General features: G+C 47.1%; 1 protein-coding gene across 2 annotated transcripts in view; it reads right to left on the bottom strand.

Moving 5' to 3' along the window:
- Positions 1-853: 853 nt before the first annotated feature.
- The window catches only part of ASTN1 (astrotactin 1), a 290,620-nt gene continuing 274,229 nt past the window's right edge, over positions 854-17,244 (bottom strand). For both annotated transcript variants that reach the window (XM_019728300.3, XM_019728222.3), the window contains exons 22-23: positions 8,406-8,589; positions 854-4,293 (exon numbers count right to left, since the gene is read on the bottom strand). In XM_019728300.3, the coding sequence (XP_019583859.3) occupies positions 4,056-4,293; positions 8,406-8,589 (422 nt within the window). In that variant the 3' untranslated portion in view covers positions 854-4,055. The remainder of the gene's footprint in view (positions 4,294-8,405; positions 8,590-17,244) is intronic.

Genomic DNA, 17,244 nt, shown 5'->3' on the forward strand with positions numbered 1-17,244 from the left:
ACTCAGACTTGGAAGTCACATAGTGTCACTTTCATCTCTTCTACTGGTTAAAACACTCATAAACCTACCCAGATTCAAGGGGAGAGCCTGTAGCACACACTTGTGGATGGGAGGGTGTCAAAGAATTTATGGTCATGTTTCAAAGCTGCCGCAGTCCTCATTTTCTTTTAATAATAGTTCCTGCTTACACAGAGACTAGAACTTCTCCCGAAGACCTTGTCAGCATGCAGGCTCTTAGCATCTGGTTATGGAAGATAAAGGGAGTCATGTTCTGGGGTCGGTGGCGATGACATCTATTTAAAGTTACATTGCAGAGAGAAAAACGATTCTGAGTGTTTGGGCTGCCCACCTCGAAGCATTTCATAATAGCCTGCCTGTCCCAAATTGTCCACAGAATGCAAGATATTACAGGAAAGTGTCAGGGAGGGCCTTTGGCAGCATTTTGCTTAGCTGCCCAAGTAAACATTTCAGCAACTTCCAGAGCTTCTACTTGACTGTCATAGTTCTCACCACCTCTGTAACGATGGGCTCAATGTCTAACTTTCCCCAGTGTATCCTTGGCTTACTCACCATGTACCCTCCGACCACACATAGTGTCCGAATCATAGCAGATATGCAATAAATACATTTCATTGGCTCATTATTTGGAGAAGGTGGCAGAGAGACCATGAGAACCATCACTACATAGCACTATTGTAAGTTTATAATTTGCTGTGAAGTATTTAACTTTTTTCTAGTTAGGACGACAGGCTACAAGGTCTGTGTATGTAAAATTTAAAACTCTCACAGTTCCTAGGTTGGTCCAAGCAGATGACCGGTTATTTAATGATACAAGGTGATACCCACACACCCGCCACTTACTAACAGCTTTGTTTATTATTTAGTTGATTATTTCGTGTTTTTTTAATAATCGTACAATAATTCGCTTTTAAACAATACTGCCATACCTGACGTTGGTCACATTATATCCTTCCTTCCTTCTAGAGTAGTAAAGTGTTTGATTTTGTTTTCACACTCAGTTTTGTAATAGAACATTTGAATATCAAGAAGTGTGGTTACCTAAAAATCATGAATGGACCCAACTCCATGGAAAACAACTGCACACTCAGGGAAAGGTCTAACGCTAGTACAGTGGGTCACGTCCACTCAGGTGGGAGCCCCAGTGATTTCCTGGGAGCCCCAGATCTGGGAGTGTGAGGGTGGCTATAAGCAAGTCCCTTAACACCTATTTGGCAGCTTGGTAACTTGAGGTTTAATACTGGTCCAGCACCGTCACCTTTTCTAGTCAGGATGGTTCGTCCAGGCAAGCTTTGCGGTGTCGTCATGGTGTGATTAATGTATCTTCTTAGGGCACACACCCTCCAGTGAAATCCTTGGGGCATCCTGAGACTCTCTCCTGCCCCATCCCTATTGGTCTCACTTTTAATGTGAAAGTGGATGGGACGCAGCCATAGAAGCCATGGTCATAGTGTGTGTGTGTGTGTGTGTGTGTGTGTGTGTGTGTGTGTGTGTGTGTGTGTGTGTGTGCATGGGTGCAGTGACGCGGGCATAAGGGGACCGTGAGGGAGGACCAGAACCGTGGAGAAGGGAGGGATGAAGGAGAAAGGGTCACAGGAAAAGCAAAGATAACGTAGACGAAAGGGAGGCAGAGGGATTTGGTAGAGCAGGAAAAAGCAGAAGGTGAGAGGGCGACAGTGAGCCTCTTGTAATAAAACAGAAGGGGGGACAGAAAAGGGTTTCCCTGGTGCCACTCGCTGTCCTCCCTCCCTGGCCCATCGACTGGCATCTCACCCTCCACGGGGGCAGGAAGGGAGCGACAGCCTGGGCACCTCCCACCTGTGCGGCGTGGGCCTTGTTTTCTGTTCAGACTTGAATAAAGGACAGAACACAGTAGCAGCGGCAACGGCAGTTCTCGCCTCGCCCGCCCCACTGGTTGGTGTCCACCTGCCTGGGACATCTTCCTCTGTGGTGATGAAGCTTGTCCCTTGAGGGGTCTCACCTGAGGCCCTGTCTTGACCACAGGTGGGATGGCTGAGTTTTCTGTTAGCCTCGCTCTGGAAGTGGGGTGACTCTGAGGCAGGGGCAGTCCACAGCGTGGAATAAACCTGTCAATCTTTCTGTGGAAAGATGCAGAGGGAGGGAGAGGAACCTGTGCTTGTGGTCTTAGCACAAGCTTTGCTCCCGGGCACCAGCGGGGACCACCTGTGCTGCAGACCCGGAGGTCCCAAAGGGGTTCTGGCTGCAGAGTTAGGGTGCACGTTGGCGCCTCCTCCCACTGCACTCCGGGCACAACTACCCCATGGAGGTGTGGGGAAGGGGATGCTCTCTGGGCAGGCCCTCCATGGAGCTGACAGCTGGCACAGCTGCCCGGCCCAGGCAATACTGAAAATAGGGCTGAGTGGCAGAGGGGTTCAGCGCCTATGCTCTGGAGTACAACGGCCGGAATTCATACTGTGGCTCAGGCAGAGAGTAAATGAGGCATTTGGGGCGAGGTGTACGTCCTCTCTTTGCCTCAGTTTCCTCGCCACTGAAATGGAGCTGAGAACGGAACTTGGGGAGGTGAGAATTCAGTGATACGTAAAGTGCTTCGGCCAGCATCTGGCACGCAGTAAGCACTCAATGAATGTGATCTGGAATTATGACTATTTAGAAAAAAATCAATATAGCTCAGTGGATGGCCTTATAGATCTCCCGTCTTCTTCCTGCCCTTATTTTAGTGTTTCCAAATGAGGAGCCCAGTCAAGGGCAGGGTGGCTGAAAGTGTGTGTTCAAGCCTCTGAGGTGTGGGGCAGCCAAGGCCGTCTCTGGTCCACATGGCCCTGCAAAGCGCTTTTGGGAAAGCTGGGCTTCCTGTGAGCTAGGCTCCCGCTGACGCCCATGCCAGCACTTGTGCAATGGGGCAGACACAGCAGCCGGCCTACACAGAATCTCTGCTCCTCCTGGCAACTCAGTGGGGTGAAAATGGTGGGATCCTCCTGCGATGCTCACCCAGAAAAATGACTCGCCAAACTAACAATATGATTAAGCCCATTTAGCACGGGGGTGGGGGGCAGGGAGAGGACAGAAGATGTTTTGTGATCAGTAATAACTTGGGTTCATAAAACACTGACATGGTGGTACTCGCCCCTCCTGGACCAGAGCAGACATCAGCCAAGAGCCGTATCTGTCCAGGGCAAGCGGCGCCCACACTAGACAATCAGGAGAGTCCTGTATACTGGGGGTCAGCAGAAGCTTAGCCTGGAGGCACAGGAGTTTTTTAAAAAAAAAAACACAAAAAAACAAGACTAAATGCCACTTCTTTTCCAGAATGTGGACTGCTCACTAGTCTCCCAGGTAGATCACACTGAAGGTGCATTGGACAGGTAGCATTTTGTTGCCTCTTAAAGATGACATTGTTCGGAGGAGAGGGCAGAGACCTTCCCGAGGGAGATTTCATTTGTCCTGTAACATGGGGAAGGAAGTAACAGTCCAGAAAACCCATTGGGGCCCAGAAGGGAGGCTGGGTTCACCTGAGAGGTGTGACGTTAGCAATAGGGAAGCCTCACGGCACGGCCGGGCCACCTTCCCAACCTTGTTGTCTTTCTCTGTGAGCTGGGCCAGAGTGAGGGGCATCCTGGGGAATGCCTGCCACTGGGGACAGAGGCCAGGGTAACAGCCTTCTGGCCTTTTCTCTGTCGCTAAGTAGAAGGGACTCAGGCTCTCAGGGAGCACAGGCTGCCTCGACCTAAGGACCTTTCATGGGAAGCATAATAGAACTTTCGAGTGTTTGGATGAACCTCTTGGGGGGAAAAAAGTCAACTGTAAAACAAGACCCAAAGTAATCCCCTAAAAAAACAGCGCTGCCTGAAGCCGCTGGCCAGAGGTGTGAGGGTCATGCAGATAGAGGATGTCACACGAATTCTGCAGGGAACAAGGACGGGTTTCTCCCTGGTTTCGATGGTGTCTGTGGAGGTCTGAATGTTCCATTAAAAAGTATTAAAAAGCCACCCACCAACCCAGATGTCCCCCTCTTCTCTCCTGCTTCCTTTTGGCAGCCGCTGTCTGGACTCATGGCACTAGATGTCTTTGCTGTCCCCATAATCATTGTAGGGGACACTCAGGGTCTGCTCCTCGCATGTCTTCCTGAGGTCCTGGCTGAGCTCTGACCACTCAAGTCCATAGGGCTTGATCTCGCTGTAGCGGCATCCCAGGTACTTGAGGGGGCTGCGTCGCAAGCTGATCTTGGGTTCCTGAAGGAGTCCGTTGCACCAGCTGCTGAGCTCCCCGAGCTGGGAAAGGATGAGGCCAGCTTTCCTAGAGATCAAGCACAGGGGTTAGAAAGAAGAGAAGGACGGAAAGGCCAACAGTGTGAGCCCGGTCTATTTGGATTACTATTTTATCACTGGCTCTTAGAACTGAGGGATCTCCATAAATATTTGTCAAGCGAATGCATGAAGGAAGGAAGGAAGGAAAGAAGGAAGGAGATAGATAGATAGATAGATAGATAGATAGATAGATAGATAGATAGATAGATAGATAGATAGATAGATAATAGATAGAGTGGATGCATTTGCAAAGTGGGGCAGGCACCAAATGAAACAGAGAAACAAAATGCAATAGGGAAAAATGAAGAGAAAATAACTAATATTTTAGTGGAAATGTCTGTCCTTTTAAAATCATAGAGTTGGCCATTTTGAAAGACATGAAATCGGTTTGCTGTAAAGCCAGTAATTTATCATCATTAAATGACAAGTAAGGTGTTTGAATATTTTTCCCTTTTCAAGGCTCTTTCTGAAGCGAGTAGAAGCAGCTGATATATTGAACTTCAGAGGCTATCAAATGCCACTAATGATGCCTGTATGGAGGTCATTAGAGTGCGACACAGATGAGGACAGTAATGCCCTCAGTGCACGTTGACACAGGGCCAGTCCTGGGGACAGTGCCGACTCAGGGGTACATATCACGTAATTAACCTCTGGTGAGCTCACGCTCCATTCTGGCATCTCCCTCAGAAAGGACGGGAGACATTGCCACTGAGCCCCGAACAAGAGTGAGAAAAGGACGTCATGAGAGGGGACCTGACCTGTTGCAGATCCTGAAATAGGAGCAGAGGGTGGGGTGAGGTCTCCCCAAGTTCACACACACTGGAATGGAGTCATCCCTCCGCGCCAAGAACAGAGTGTGATTGGCTCTGCATGCAGCTTGGGGAAATGGGCTCTCACCTCCCTCTATCTCATGGGCGTGAGGTCTTCCTGGCACCCATTTCTGGTGTCGGAGATAGGGACCACCTGATCGCCCGTTCTCAGACCTCCCTGGCGTTGACCCTGAGCACTCAGGATGAGTGAAGGAGCAGGGTTCCCTCACTCAGCTCTGTTCTTCTTACAAGAACCAGTGACCAGAGACCCATGGAGGAAGCGTCTCTTATTTGAACACGCTTGTGCGAGGCTGTAACATGCTGTTTTGGAAAGCTCAGTGAAAACGCTTGCAGTTGTTATCATCAAGTGCTACCGTGTTTCCCTGAAAATAAAACCTAGCCGGACAATCAGCTCTAATGCATCTTTTGGAGCGAAAATTATAGTAAAATAAGACTTATAGTAAAATAAAACCGGGTCTTATATAACATAATATAGTATAAGACTGGGTCTTATATTCATTTTCACTCCAAAAGATGCATTAGAGCTGATTGTCCGGCTAGGTCTTATTTTTGAAGAAGCAGGGTAGGCTAACTGTCTCAGGTGAGGAACCATCTCGTCGCATTTAGTCAACAATTCCTTCCAGAAAAGTGTCTGTACCCCATTGAGAACGAGCTTTCAAAGAACAATAAGGGCATTTGTTGCATTCTTCTTCTTCTGTCCTGGCAATGAGCATCACCAGGGCTGAGCTCACTGCATTCCTAGGAGGACATGCTGAGAGAGGGGAGGAGATGACTGTGACATTGAGCTTCAGCAGCAAAGTCAAGGTGCTAAGACAGTGTGAGGTCATCGGAGGGGCAGTCATACTGTCTCACCTTCCTTCCATGGTGGGTCAGAGGAAATCAAACAAATACTCCGCTGCCAACTAAAGACCATCTGTGCAGACGGTCCCTCTTCTGCCTCTCAGCGGCTTCCAGGCAGGCTTTCCAAAAGTCGCCATCAATAGGGACTTTGGTGGCCCACGCTCTTAATCTATCCTACTGCATGTCATGAGTTGCTGACAAATTTTGGGGAGGTGGAGAAAAGGGGAATGAAAGAAGACTAGGAGCAGCAATTCTATCATCTTCCAAGAAATAGATAAAGGAACACATTCTAGCCATCATTTCCAACAAACAGATTTAATTAGCCCATGGGGTCTTTGTGGCTACTTTCTTTGCTCAGTTTAAAAAAAATAATAATTAATTTGGGTCTGCCCTTGACCATCTCAGAGCCTGTGGTCTTCTTTCTTAAGAGCAATGCAACCAATGTTCTTCTTAAAGTATTTCAACCCTCAGCTCGACCTGGGGGCCTCCATGAATTCTAATGGATATGGATTGAACTGAACTGAGGGAACACTTTCTGCTCACTCACAGGAAGTAAGCACCCAACAGACCCCTTCTGTTCATTCTCACACCAGAATCCAACGTGGGTTGATGTATCTCAAGACAGAGGACTTTTTCTTTCCTGTGGTTCTCCCTGAGACCCATGACACTAAGAAGTAAGGTATTACGTTTTCCACACGCTAATGAAGCTATACTCCCCCCACCCCAACCTCTATACAGCCGTGAAAAACCTGTAAAAGGGTCTCTGGGGAGGAGAGTTTTGGGGAAAGACTGTACAGTCAGCAGTGGGCCTTACTCTACAGTGAGAGCCACATTTCTTTCCCTGCCCCCTTTCTTCATTCACGAATTGTCCTTCTGACTCTTGAGGTACAAGAGAGGAACTGGCAATCCACATGCCCTTGGAAATGAAGATGATATATGAAATGTTTGTGCGATTCAAACTGTGACATTTATGTTCCCTAACAAAGAACTGCATCTATACACCCAATAAATGTCAGAGGAAGGAGGAAAGAGAGGAGGAGAGGGGTGGGGGAGCAAAGAGGAAGGAGCGAGGAGAGAGAGCGGTAGACGTGAGAGAGTTGGGGAGGGGGGATGAAGGGCAGCAGTGTGATAGGTTTGGATGGAGCACAGAGGACATTTCTTAATATGTATTAACTTTCTAACCCAAAGTTGGCTTTTTACCAAAACTGAGACAAAACAACTTGAAAGTCCCTTGTCTGTTTTCTTCTGTGTCTTAGTCCATAGCAGCACACCTCAGGGCTAATACCCTTTATAAACATTAGTATATCATTTATTGAATGCGTAAACGTTCTTCCTGATCTGACACATGAAATAGTTTTATTTCAAGAAAATAAACCTAAATTTCCTCCTTCCTTCAAAAGAAAGGAAATAACGGGGGAGTGTACTGAACAAGGGTCTTCCAGGAAAGTTTATAATTTTGCGTCGCACGAGAAGGCACACCAAGGCTGGGTCTCCCTCCAGTTTGGCCAGAGGTCAGATGGATGGGATGACCTTTGGGTGACAGTTTTGTTTAGCCCTGTTGTCTGGAGTGCAATAATTCTTTAAGTGCTAGAGGACACAACAACATTGACTTTCTTCTTTTTTATTTCTCCATATCCTCAAAGTCCTCGCCATATTTTGTTTTTCTTCCTGAGCTCCTAAATTATTTGGGGGACATATAGGTACTAACATTCCATGTGAAAACCTCTTTACCCTGTGTATCTGAAAATTCCAGTATTTCCAGGGAAATCTGTTTCTCGCAAAGTAGCAATCTACAGCCAATGGAAAAAAAGGAAGATGATATCTCTACACATTCTTGCCATTTCTCTCTCTCACAGACCTCTGTCTGGGTTATGCTATCTAAAAGCAGGGGTATTGAGTTTGGGGAAGCTGTAGCGTAGGGGCCAGAGGAAGTTGGCAGACACTATACTATCTTACTTCGGCCAACATCGATGTCAAGGTGGGTGGTTGACTACCCCACGTTGTTTTTCAGCAGAATGAAATTTAGCTATAGAATGCATATAACATATGCAAAGCTCATAGGCAATAAATACTTTTGGATAACCTCTTCCATAAAATTCCTCATTTTCTTTCACAAAACGAAGCTTTGGGCTCCCACAGTTGTAGCGTTTGAAATGCTGTGTCAGCATGATAAAGAGGAGGTTAAAAAAGGTCAAGGACAACAGTTTTTTCAGAGTTCAGGAAATGCATTCATGACTTGACTGCTTACACCCAGCTTATCCAAAACTGATCTGTATGAACTGAGCTGTCTAAAAGCATAGAAATTAGTTCTTTAAGCACCTAAGCTCACACAGGCTATCTATGCAAATGAATGAATGTTATCCTAGTAGAGAAGGTACAAAATTTCAAAGAGCCGGGGTCTTGAAAAGAGACAATGAAGTTTATTGATTACCTGGGGCCTAATTCATCCTCACACCGCCAGGTGAATTCTCCAAAGCTCTCGTAGTGCTGGTTGTAGTGGTAAAGAACTCGGTGTAGGGTGGGGGGACCCAGATCCAGAAGGGTGTTGTAAGCCGTCTGTTGCTCCTTCCCACTGGTGTAGCCATTGAAGAGATTGTAGATCTTGTCCGCTATTTCTGAGGAGGGCAGACAAGGCAAATAAATAAGATTACATATTTACATAACATAAATGATTACGTATGCAGGCAGATATGTATGCGTGTGCGTGTAAATGCATCTGTACATGCATCTGCGTGTGTATGACATTACTTAAAGAATACTGAGCCTAGCACATGGAGGAAGTGGCCTGAGTCATTATTCACTTTACCTTTGCCTCATCGGGTTTCGGTTTTCTCTTCTGTAAAATGAAAGCCTTCGAACAGAGTATGTCCAAGGTCAATTTCAGTTCGAATATGCTTTGTCTTTACCCATGTTTCCTAAAACTACAGAGCCTGAGGCCAAAGCTCATAGATTAGTACTTTACGGCCAATGCGATCCCTGGGAAGCAGGAGGGAGGGAAACGCAGCTAGGAAGGAGGCAGGGCCAAAGGAAGGGTGTACACGGAGGAGCTGGTGGCTGGGTGTGCAGGGGCGGATGTAGAAGCTACTGGGTCTCCAACGGTCCATCCAACGGGGACGGAAGAAGACCGTCTCCAGTCCTACCCTGCAATGGGTCCCTGGGGCTTTATATTGGCCCCTGCATTTTTAGGCTGGATGTGCTTGGGTACCAAGTGGGTCTTATAAAAGCAACAGGGATGCCCTGGGCAGCAGGGGGACAGGCGTTTGGCTCAGGTAAGAAGTGAGGCGGTGTCGGGTTCTGTCTTGAGCACCTTGAGGAAGCGTGAGCACCTGCAGTGCCAAAAACAACCTGGCCTATGTATGATTGCAGCCTTTGCGAGGGCCGCCCAGACCAGATATGAAGAGAAGCCTGCAGATCTGTGGTGACACATAAATTGAATCCAGTATATTCTGCAGTTCCAAGTGAGTAATCTTTCAGTTTAATTTATATCTTTTCTATTTCTGCGTCCAAGACATGCATTGCTAAGTTGAGCTTGGTGATGTGGCAAAGGGGGCAATGAATTTGGGTAGCTTTGGCAGTTTTTCCTTGGGAGCGCAAAGCACTGTATTATGAAAGATTTTCTCATTAAACCTGTCAGAAAGAAGATTTGTTTACATTTTCTTCTTAAACAGCTGGGAACTAAGATCTGTGAGCAATGCTTTGTCTCGGGTCCAGTGTTAGCTCTGGAGATGAAGAAACTAAGTCTATAGGTTTCTAAGCCGCACTTTGCCCATGTGACGCCCCGTTAGCTGAAAGACACAGCTACCTGATGCCTTGTCACCGTTCCAAGTGAATTCAGGGTTGCTGGTAATGATAGAGTCGTCACTGCAGGAGTTTCCTGGGTTGGAATAAATAACTTCCCACCCTTACTCTACCCAGACACTACAATAATTTTCTTACTTTCCTATCTGGCCTCTTGCTAATGAGGATAGAAACTGGATCTGACTTCCTCAGTGCTCTGAGTGGCTAGCCCAAGGCCAGGCAATATAGTCGATCAAAACATGTTAGCCAAGTGAATGGAACTCATGACTAGGGGGCGATCTGTGTCTACTCTAGGAGAGGGTCTCTCTCTCTATCCTGGGCTATACCGCTTCTTTAGCCACCAAACTCTTGGAGCCGGCAACTTTAGCTGCATGACAAATAGTGTTCATTCAGAAATCCACCTACATGTTCAGGATTCTAAAATTCTCCAGTTGTTGAAATAGAATCATGAGATTAAAAATGATAGTGATTTAGAAAATAAAGATATGTGGTATCCCCAGTTGTTTAATAAAGGCCTATCGATTGCCAGGAACTTCACACACGTGAATTTCAATCCTCAACCCACCACTGCAAGATGGGTATGAATGTCTCTGGTCTACAAATGAGGACGTTCAGAGAGAGGCAAGGTCACCTGCCCCAGGTCACGTAGCCAGTGTGGGCGGGAGGCAAGATTTAACTGTCTATTTTCCTTTGCTCTTTTGCACTGATGCACTGGGGGTGGTTGTGTTTAACGGATTTAAGATACAGGAGGCAGTCAGGGGATGCAATTCCAGAGTTACTGTTTCGAGTAGAGAACATTAGCCTGGTTGGCCCATAGGTGCCAAATCAGAGGAAGTCCTAGTGGGTGTGCAGGGCATGTGTCACTTCATGAGCTGAGATAGAAAGAGCAAAGGGGCTGCTCTAAGAGCTGTGTGGTGTTCAATGGGAAGCAGGGAGTGGGTACTAAGAAGAGAATGGGGAGGAAAAATGTGGGTGATCACACTGGAGCCCAGATACGGAGGGTTGGGGTTCCTCTCCCGCCCTTTTACTGACATCAAAGGGTTCTTATTTCTGGGAATCGGCAACAGCAGCCCAGGCCCCAGGCCCTGGTTGTGAGCTTCCACTGAGAACAGTGATGAAAGAGATGCTGTTTTCTGGCATGTTTGCTATTCTCGTAACGCCACAGTAATATCCAGAGAAAACTGGTGCTTCCCGATGGCCGCAGCCGATGTGCCTGAGACCAGATGGGATAGGCCCAGGTTCCTCTACAAAGCTCCCCAAACCAACAGAATCTCCCTCCGGGGTGTGCTTAAAAGCCTACATCAATACATGGGACGCTATATTCAGGACGATCTATACGTCAGGCTCCTAGGGCATGAGGATCGCTGGCTCTTCCTGTCTCCACTGAGAGAATTTAGAGATATTATTTCATTCGCTTTCATAGCATCTCAAGAATTCACTAACTCAAAGGACAGAAAAGAATATAAGGCATTTTTAGTTCTCATTTTACCCCGCTTTCAGCTTCACAGAAGTCCTGAGTTACTCCAACTAGGCATCTGTCTCCCTTCTCCAACATGCATGATGTCCGGGAATAGTTAAAATGCAGGTGAAGAGATTGGAGGCTGTATCTACATCCTCATCATAAAAAAGGAAACCAAGTTATTAGAAGGGAGCCAAGATCTCTCAGGCCACAGAATAAATGAACAGGCCTGGGATTGAAGCCTGTAGACCCATGGAGAATGGTTAAGAATAAGCACCATGGCAACAGATGGGGTTGGGTTCCACTATATTTGCTGTGTGGCCTTCGGAAAGTTACTTAACCTCTCTGCGTCTTAGTTTTCTTGTTTGTTCTATGATGTTTACTAATATATACATTTCAAGATTATTGTGAGACTAAAAGTGATGTTAAATGTAAAGCCTTTCTTTGGCGCAATGTCTGGACACAGAAAGCATACATTTATTCATTCAATCACATTTATACTGAGTGTTTACCATGAGCTTGACAGTTTTCTAGGCACTTGGGCTACATTAGTGAGAAACTCTGACTAACGTGCTCACCTTTAGGCACTTACAGTCTAGTCATAGGAGACATTCAGTTAAGCCATAAACATAATAAATAGTGAAACACAATGTGTTAAAAAATGAGGGAAAATAAAACAGGAGAAGGAAAGTTGGGAGTGCGGGGTGGGGCACTGTGATTCTAAACAGGGAGGTCAGGGTAGTCTCCTGGATCAGATGACATTCCAGCCAAGACTTGGAAGAGGGAAGGGGTCTGGGGAAGAGCCTGCCAAGGAGAGAAAATGCCAGCGCAGAGGCTCCCAGGCTAGGGTGGGTGACACATCTGCAAACAGCAAATAAGCCATGATGTCTGGAATAAGGTGAGAGAGGGGGAGAGTTGGACAATAGAGTAGATGCTATTTTTGTAGTATTATTATTACCAGTTTTCTACTCGATCACGCTTTTCCCAATGCCATGAGAGAGACACTGACACACAGGGTCCAAGAGACTGGGGGAGGGAGTCTTACTTAAATGAGGGGGGTGGCTCCAGGGGCAGCCTTGAGCTTTCATATTCCCCCAGTAGCGGCTTCTCTTTTTACGATGAGGCAAGAATCCTGGGAAGCGGCTATACCTCTACCCACGGCTTCCTTGGTAGCTATCACGGAAGTCCCCTGAACGGAAATCCTAAGTTATCACTGTCCCTCTTTGGGAGCTGCCTGAGACCTCAGTCTGTCCCCACAGTGAAGTAACTGACCATAGAATTCCACATGAAAACTTGAGGAGGATGAACCCCCAATGACCTTAGATCTTTGTCATTCTGAGCACCGTCCAATTTGCAAGGTCCCCTCCTCCCCCTTGGCCAACTCTATCGGTCCTTTCCCCTCCCCTCTCTTCCCCCATCCTGCTCTGTGCTCCTTTCACGCCAATGATTCTCATCCTTGAGAATCAAACTTGATTCTCAACCTGGAAGGCTGAGAAAACACAGATTGTTGGTTCCCACTGGAGTTCCAGTTCAGTAGGTCTCAGATGGAACTGAGAGTTTGCATTTCTAGCAGGGTAATGCTGACACTGCTGCTCTGGATCACACTTTGGAAACCCCTGCTCTCTGCTAATTCATTCTCTCAAAACTGCCCTTGCTTCCCCTGGGACCAACATTATGACATGACCGACAACTCTCCCTTCACCCTTGCCCTTGGCCGTAGTCTTCCTTCTCTCCTTAGCCCTGTGGTGGATGAAACCTGGCTGGAGCCTTTTCCAGTGCCGAGGGGTCCTTCTCGTGACCCCTGGCAATTACTTCTCTGTGTATGTGTAAAAGTCCCTCCACTTGACAAACTCACCTGCCTTTTCCTATTTCCCACTACTCACTTCCTGACCACTCTTCTACATCCATGGAGGAATCTGGTATCTGGTTCATCTTCTCCGTCTCATTTCTTGTCACCTATTGGGTGACATCATTTCCCAACCAACTGAGAGGTCCCTAAGTCTAGAGACCTCCCCACCACCCCGCCAGTTACCAAAAGCCAGTCATCATGCCTGAGAACTTCTCCATCTTTGAAAAAGTATATCCTACTATCGCCTACTGGGAGTAGGACCTCTTTTCACAGTTCCTGTACTTCTCACTGCCATCGGATCTATTCCTCAGTGATGGAAACCCCAGGCCCTTTGGCTCCTTCATCCTTTGCAGCCGTCTGCCCCGTATTTGCCTCCTTCTCTACCGGATCTGATCCACGTGGCCCACTGCTAGTCCCCTCAGCCAGCTGGCTCTGTGTTTTGCCTTTTCTCTGCCTTCGCACGGGCCGCTGGGGTCTGCTGGGTAAACCTCACAAGCACTCGAACTACATGGGCCCGCTGGGGTTCCCTCAGCATTCTGTACCTGTCTCTACACAGCACTTTTCACAGTGCACGATAAGACTGGCTTGCCTCTCCTTCCTCGCTGCTCCACATCGAATCCGGTAGCAAATCCCGGGGTCCTACCATCGAAATCATTTAGAACTGGACCAGTTCTCATCACCTCCAGGACGATCATTCCAGTTCAGCCCATCATCCCCCCTCCCTTCTAAGCTGTCTCCCTACTTCCACCTTAGACCCGCTATTCGGAGCCCATCCTTAACACCGTGGACAGAATATCCTGTAAGACATTAAGTCCCCTCATGTCAAGCTTCTGCTCAACGTCCTCCAGGGCTGCCCAGCTCCACCCCAGGCAGAGTCCTATCCCCTACTCTGCGGACCAGGTCCTATGGGCCCTGCCCGATAGCCTCTCAGAGCTCCTCTCCGACTCCTCGCCCTCTCCCCAGCTCTCTCCACCACACACACGTCCTTTCTCGCCTTCAAACATGCCAAGGATCTCAGTACACCCGCCCGTCTATCTGAAATGATCTTCCTCCTTTACCTTCCTCCCAAACCACTCTCCTTAAACTTCTACCCTCTGTACTTCCTGTCCCTTCTCCATGCTTCTATGTCTCCAGAACAGGTATCGCCACCTGAAATATTACTTATGTGACTATTTTGTTGTTGTTGCTTGTTTTTCTCTGCTACAATAGAAGCTCCGTGGCGCAGTAGGTTTTGGCCCCTAATGCCTAGAGCAGGGGCCATATATTTAGTAAGGGCTTAATATATGTTGCATGATTTGATCAATTCATGAACTCTGGTGATACAATTCTTGAACATAGATTCTGGGCGTAATTATTTTTATTTCATTAGCATCTCATACCAGGGCTCAATAAATGGCTGTGTTAAGAGCGAATGAAGCAATGGATGAGTATTTCTGTTCGGCATCAGGAAAGGAGGATGGATGTTGGGGGAGGAATGGAAGAGAACTAGCTGTCTTTTAGTGAGGCTTCATGAAGCGCTCTGGGAAGACCTCGCCCTAAGCTGAAAACTGGGATGACTTCACTGCCGAGACTAGCTTGTTCCTACTGGGGGAAGGCGGTTTCGGTCAACTACTGGTCGACACTTACTTGCACAGTAGCTTTAGTGTCATGCTGTGGTAGAATTCTTCATAGAATGCACCTAGTTTATGAAAAATGTTCATATAAGGAGTCGAGTCTGGCTTCCTGCTCGGTAATTAGGAGCTGAAGTCATGTTCTGGGTCACTCAAAAGGTAATTCTCATTTTTTATTAGGTTTAAACTCAGACCCAAGTGAGTTATATTTATGATCGCCGTCTGGATTGGAAGGATGCAAAGCATATGGGTTTTGGTAGAACTGCTAGCACTGTATTAATTTGCGAGGCCACCCTCAATTAGCCGAACTCATTAATCACAGCTGCCCTGTAAGGAAGGACTCCTTCCCGGCTGCAGGAGATCAGGCCCTGGGTATTTTGTGCTCTGAGCATTAAATTCCCTCTCGTGCTCCCAGCTGGGATCGCAGAAACCCTTTTGTCAGGGAGCGCAAGTGGTCAGAAGACCCTCTTGATACATTGTGGGGCTGGAACTAACCCCAAGGAGCCCTACAGAGAAAGGGTCCCGTGACCTCGCTGGGCCGACGAGACTATGCCGGCCACTCTTTGCATCAGAGTTGCTTCCATCCACCTATTCCGACAGGCAGTGTTATGCCGCACCCTTCCAACCTCTAATCACCCCCTGAAGTCCCACCAGCCGGCCGCCTACCTATTCAGTAAGCAAGCCCAAGGTGTCCACTGCTGCAGGAAGGATACTAGCAAATCCCCCCAAACAGAAATTGCTGGGGTACTTCCTCATAGCTGCTCCTCTCTGGAGTGGAGTAAGAAATCAAGAGGGGATGAAATAAGGGTGCCACGGGTGCTCCCCACACAGTCGCTCATGTGGGGGTCTCGACCCCAGACTCTGCTTTCACTCTGTCCATACCCCATGAGCCAGGCAGCACTTGCTCCAGAGAGAAGCACATCTGCCTCATGCCTAAAGGTCTCCATCCTACTGTAACATCCCAGTGGACACGAATCGTCCTGAAAGGGAGAAGGTTTTGGTATCTAACTTGAACACTTTCTTTTTTTTTTTTAATGTAGGTCTTTTCTTCATCGGTGTTCAGAGACAAAGAAAGGTTTTCAGTCTTTTACATGATAACCCTCTAAACATATCTAAGTTACATCATAGGCCAAATGGGAACTGATGTCAAGTAATGAATCTGAATGTGAGCTCTGTAGGATGCTAACTGTGTGACCCTGGTCAGCTTATTGTTACTGCGAATCTCAATTTCTGCATCTATAAAATGGGGCCAATATTCTATTCATTCAGTAAATACTTATTGAGTTCCTATGAGAAAGCAGATATGGTTAATGATAGCATTTGCATATTAATATATTTGCATGTTAATAGAAACATTGCTTAGTGCTGGAAGTTGGGCAAGTGTCAAGAAGAGAAATACTATGGCGAAGCTGATTTGCTGGTACCCCTCCAATCACCTGATTTATGGCTCCTGACCCCAGTTCTATCAGGTTGACCCTGAGGGTCACCATCCCAGAATGTATACCCTAACATTTACTGAACACTTACTTTGAGACAGGCACTTAAAAAAATACTTCACATAAATTCACTCATTTAATTCTGGCGAGAAACTTATTATCTAGGGTTCTATTATCCCTCACCCCATTTTACAGATTAGTAAACTGAGGCATGAGGTGAAATAACTCACTCAAGGTCAAATACATAGATGGCAGAGCAGGAATTTGAAACTGGGTGGTCTGACCCCAGAGTCTACATTTTTCTATAACCACCTGGTCACCATTCTGCCTTCTAAGTGTTAGAGACGTAACAGTGGTCAAGAAGAGACCGGATCCTGCTCTCGTGGAATTCGCTGTCCATTGAAATAGACAGACATCAAACACATGATTATAATAACAAATGGAGATGAATGTTCTAAAGGAGAGAAACATGGTGCTATGAGGACATGTAGCTACGTCCCTTGACCCCTTCTGTCCTGACGGAGGGACACTTGATCTGAGATCTGCAGGGTGAAGGGACTTAATCAGTCGAAAAGGGTGGGAGTGGAGAGCATTTGAGTTCATGAGACCAACGTATGCAGAGGCTCCTCGGTGGACGAGGAGATGGTTGGAGAAAAAGTGTTGGAGAAACCGAGAAAGCGGTGAGGCTGAAATGCAGACATGAATGGGGAGAGTGGGCATGGTGAGCTGGAGAAATGGGCAAGGGCCACTCCATGGAGGTTCCGCGATGCCTGTTACACATTTTGATTTTTGTCCCAGGAAGAATGGCAATCCGTTAAAGAGTTTTAAGAAGCAGCCTTACGATGACCAGATGGCAGTGCTCTTAATGTGCCACGCATGTTAAATGAGACAATAAATGTGCAAAGCATTTGAGAAGTTCTCAAGTGCTACAGCATCTGTGACTTTAATTAAAGTAGGTCCGGGTCATCTCCCCCCTGTGATTTTGTGTCATCATGACGTCACCCCTTGAATGTTGTGGGGTGGTGTCCTTCGTGGTCAACCTGATACAGTGGGAGTCAGGAGCCATATATAAAATGATTTGAGGGACACCAGAAGACCAGTGTGGCCACAATAATTCT

The sequence above is a fragment of the Rhinolophus sinicus genome, chromosome 11 (genome assembly GCF_057876585.1).
Source record: "Rhinolophus sinicus isolate RSI-liver-muscle chromosome 11, RSI-T2T, whole genome shotgun sequence".
Taxonomy (NCBI): Eukaryota; Metazoa; Chordata; class Mammalia; order Chiroptera; family Rhinolophidae; genus Rhinolophus; species Rhinolophus sinicus.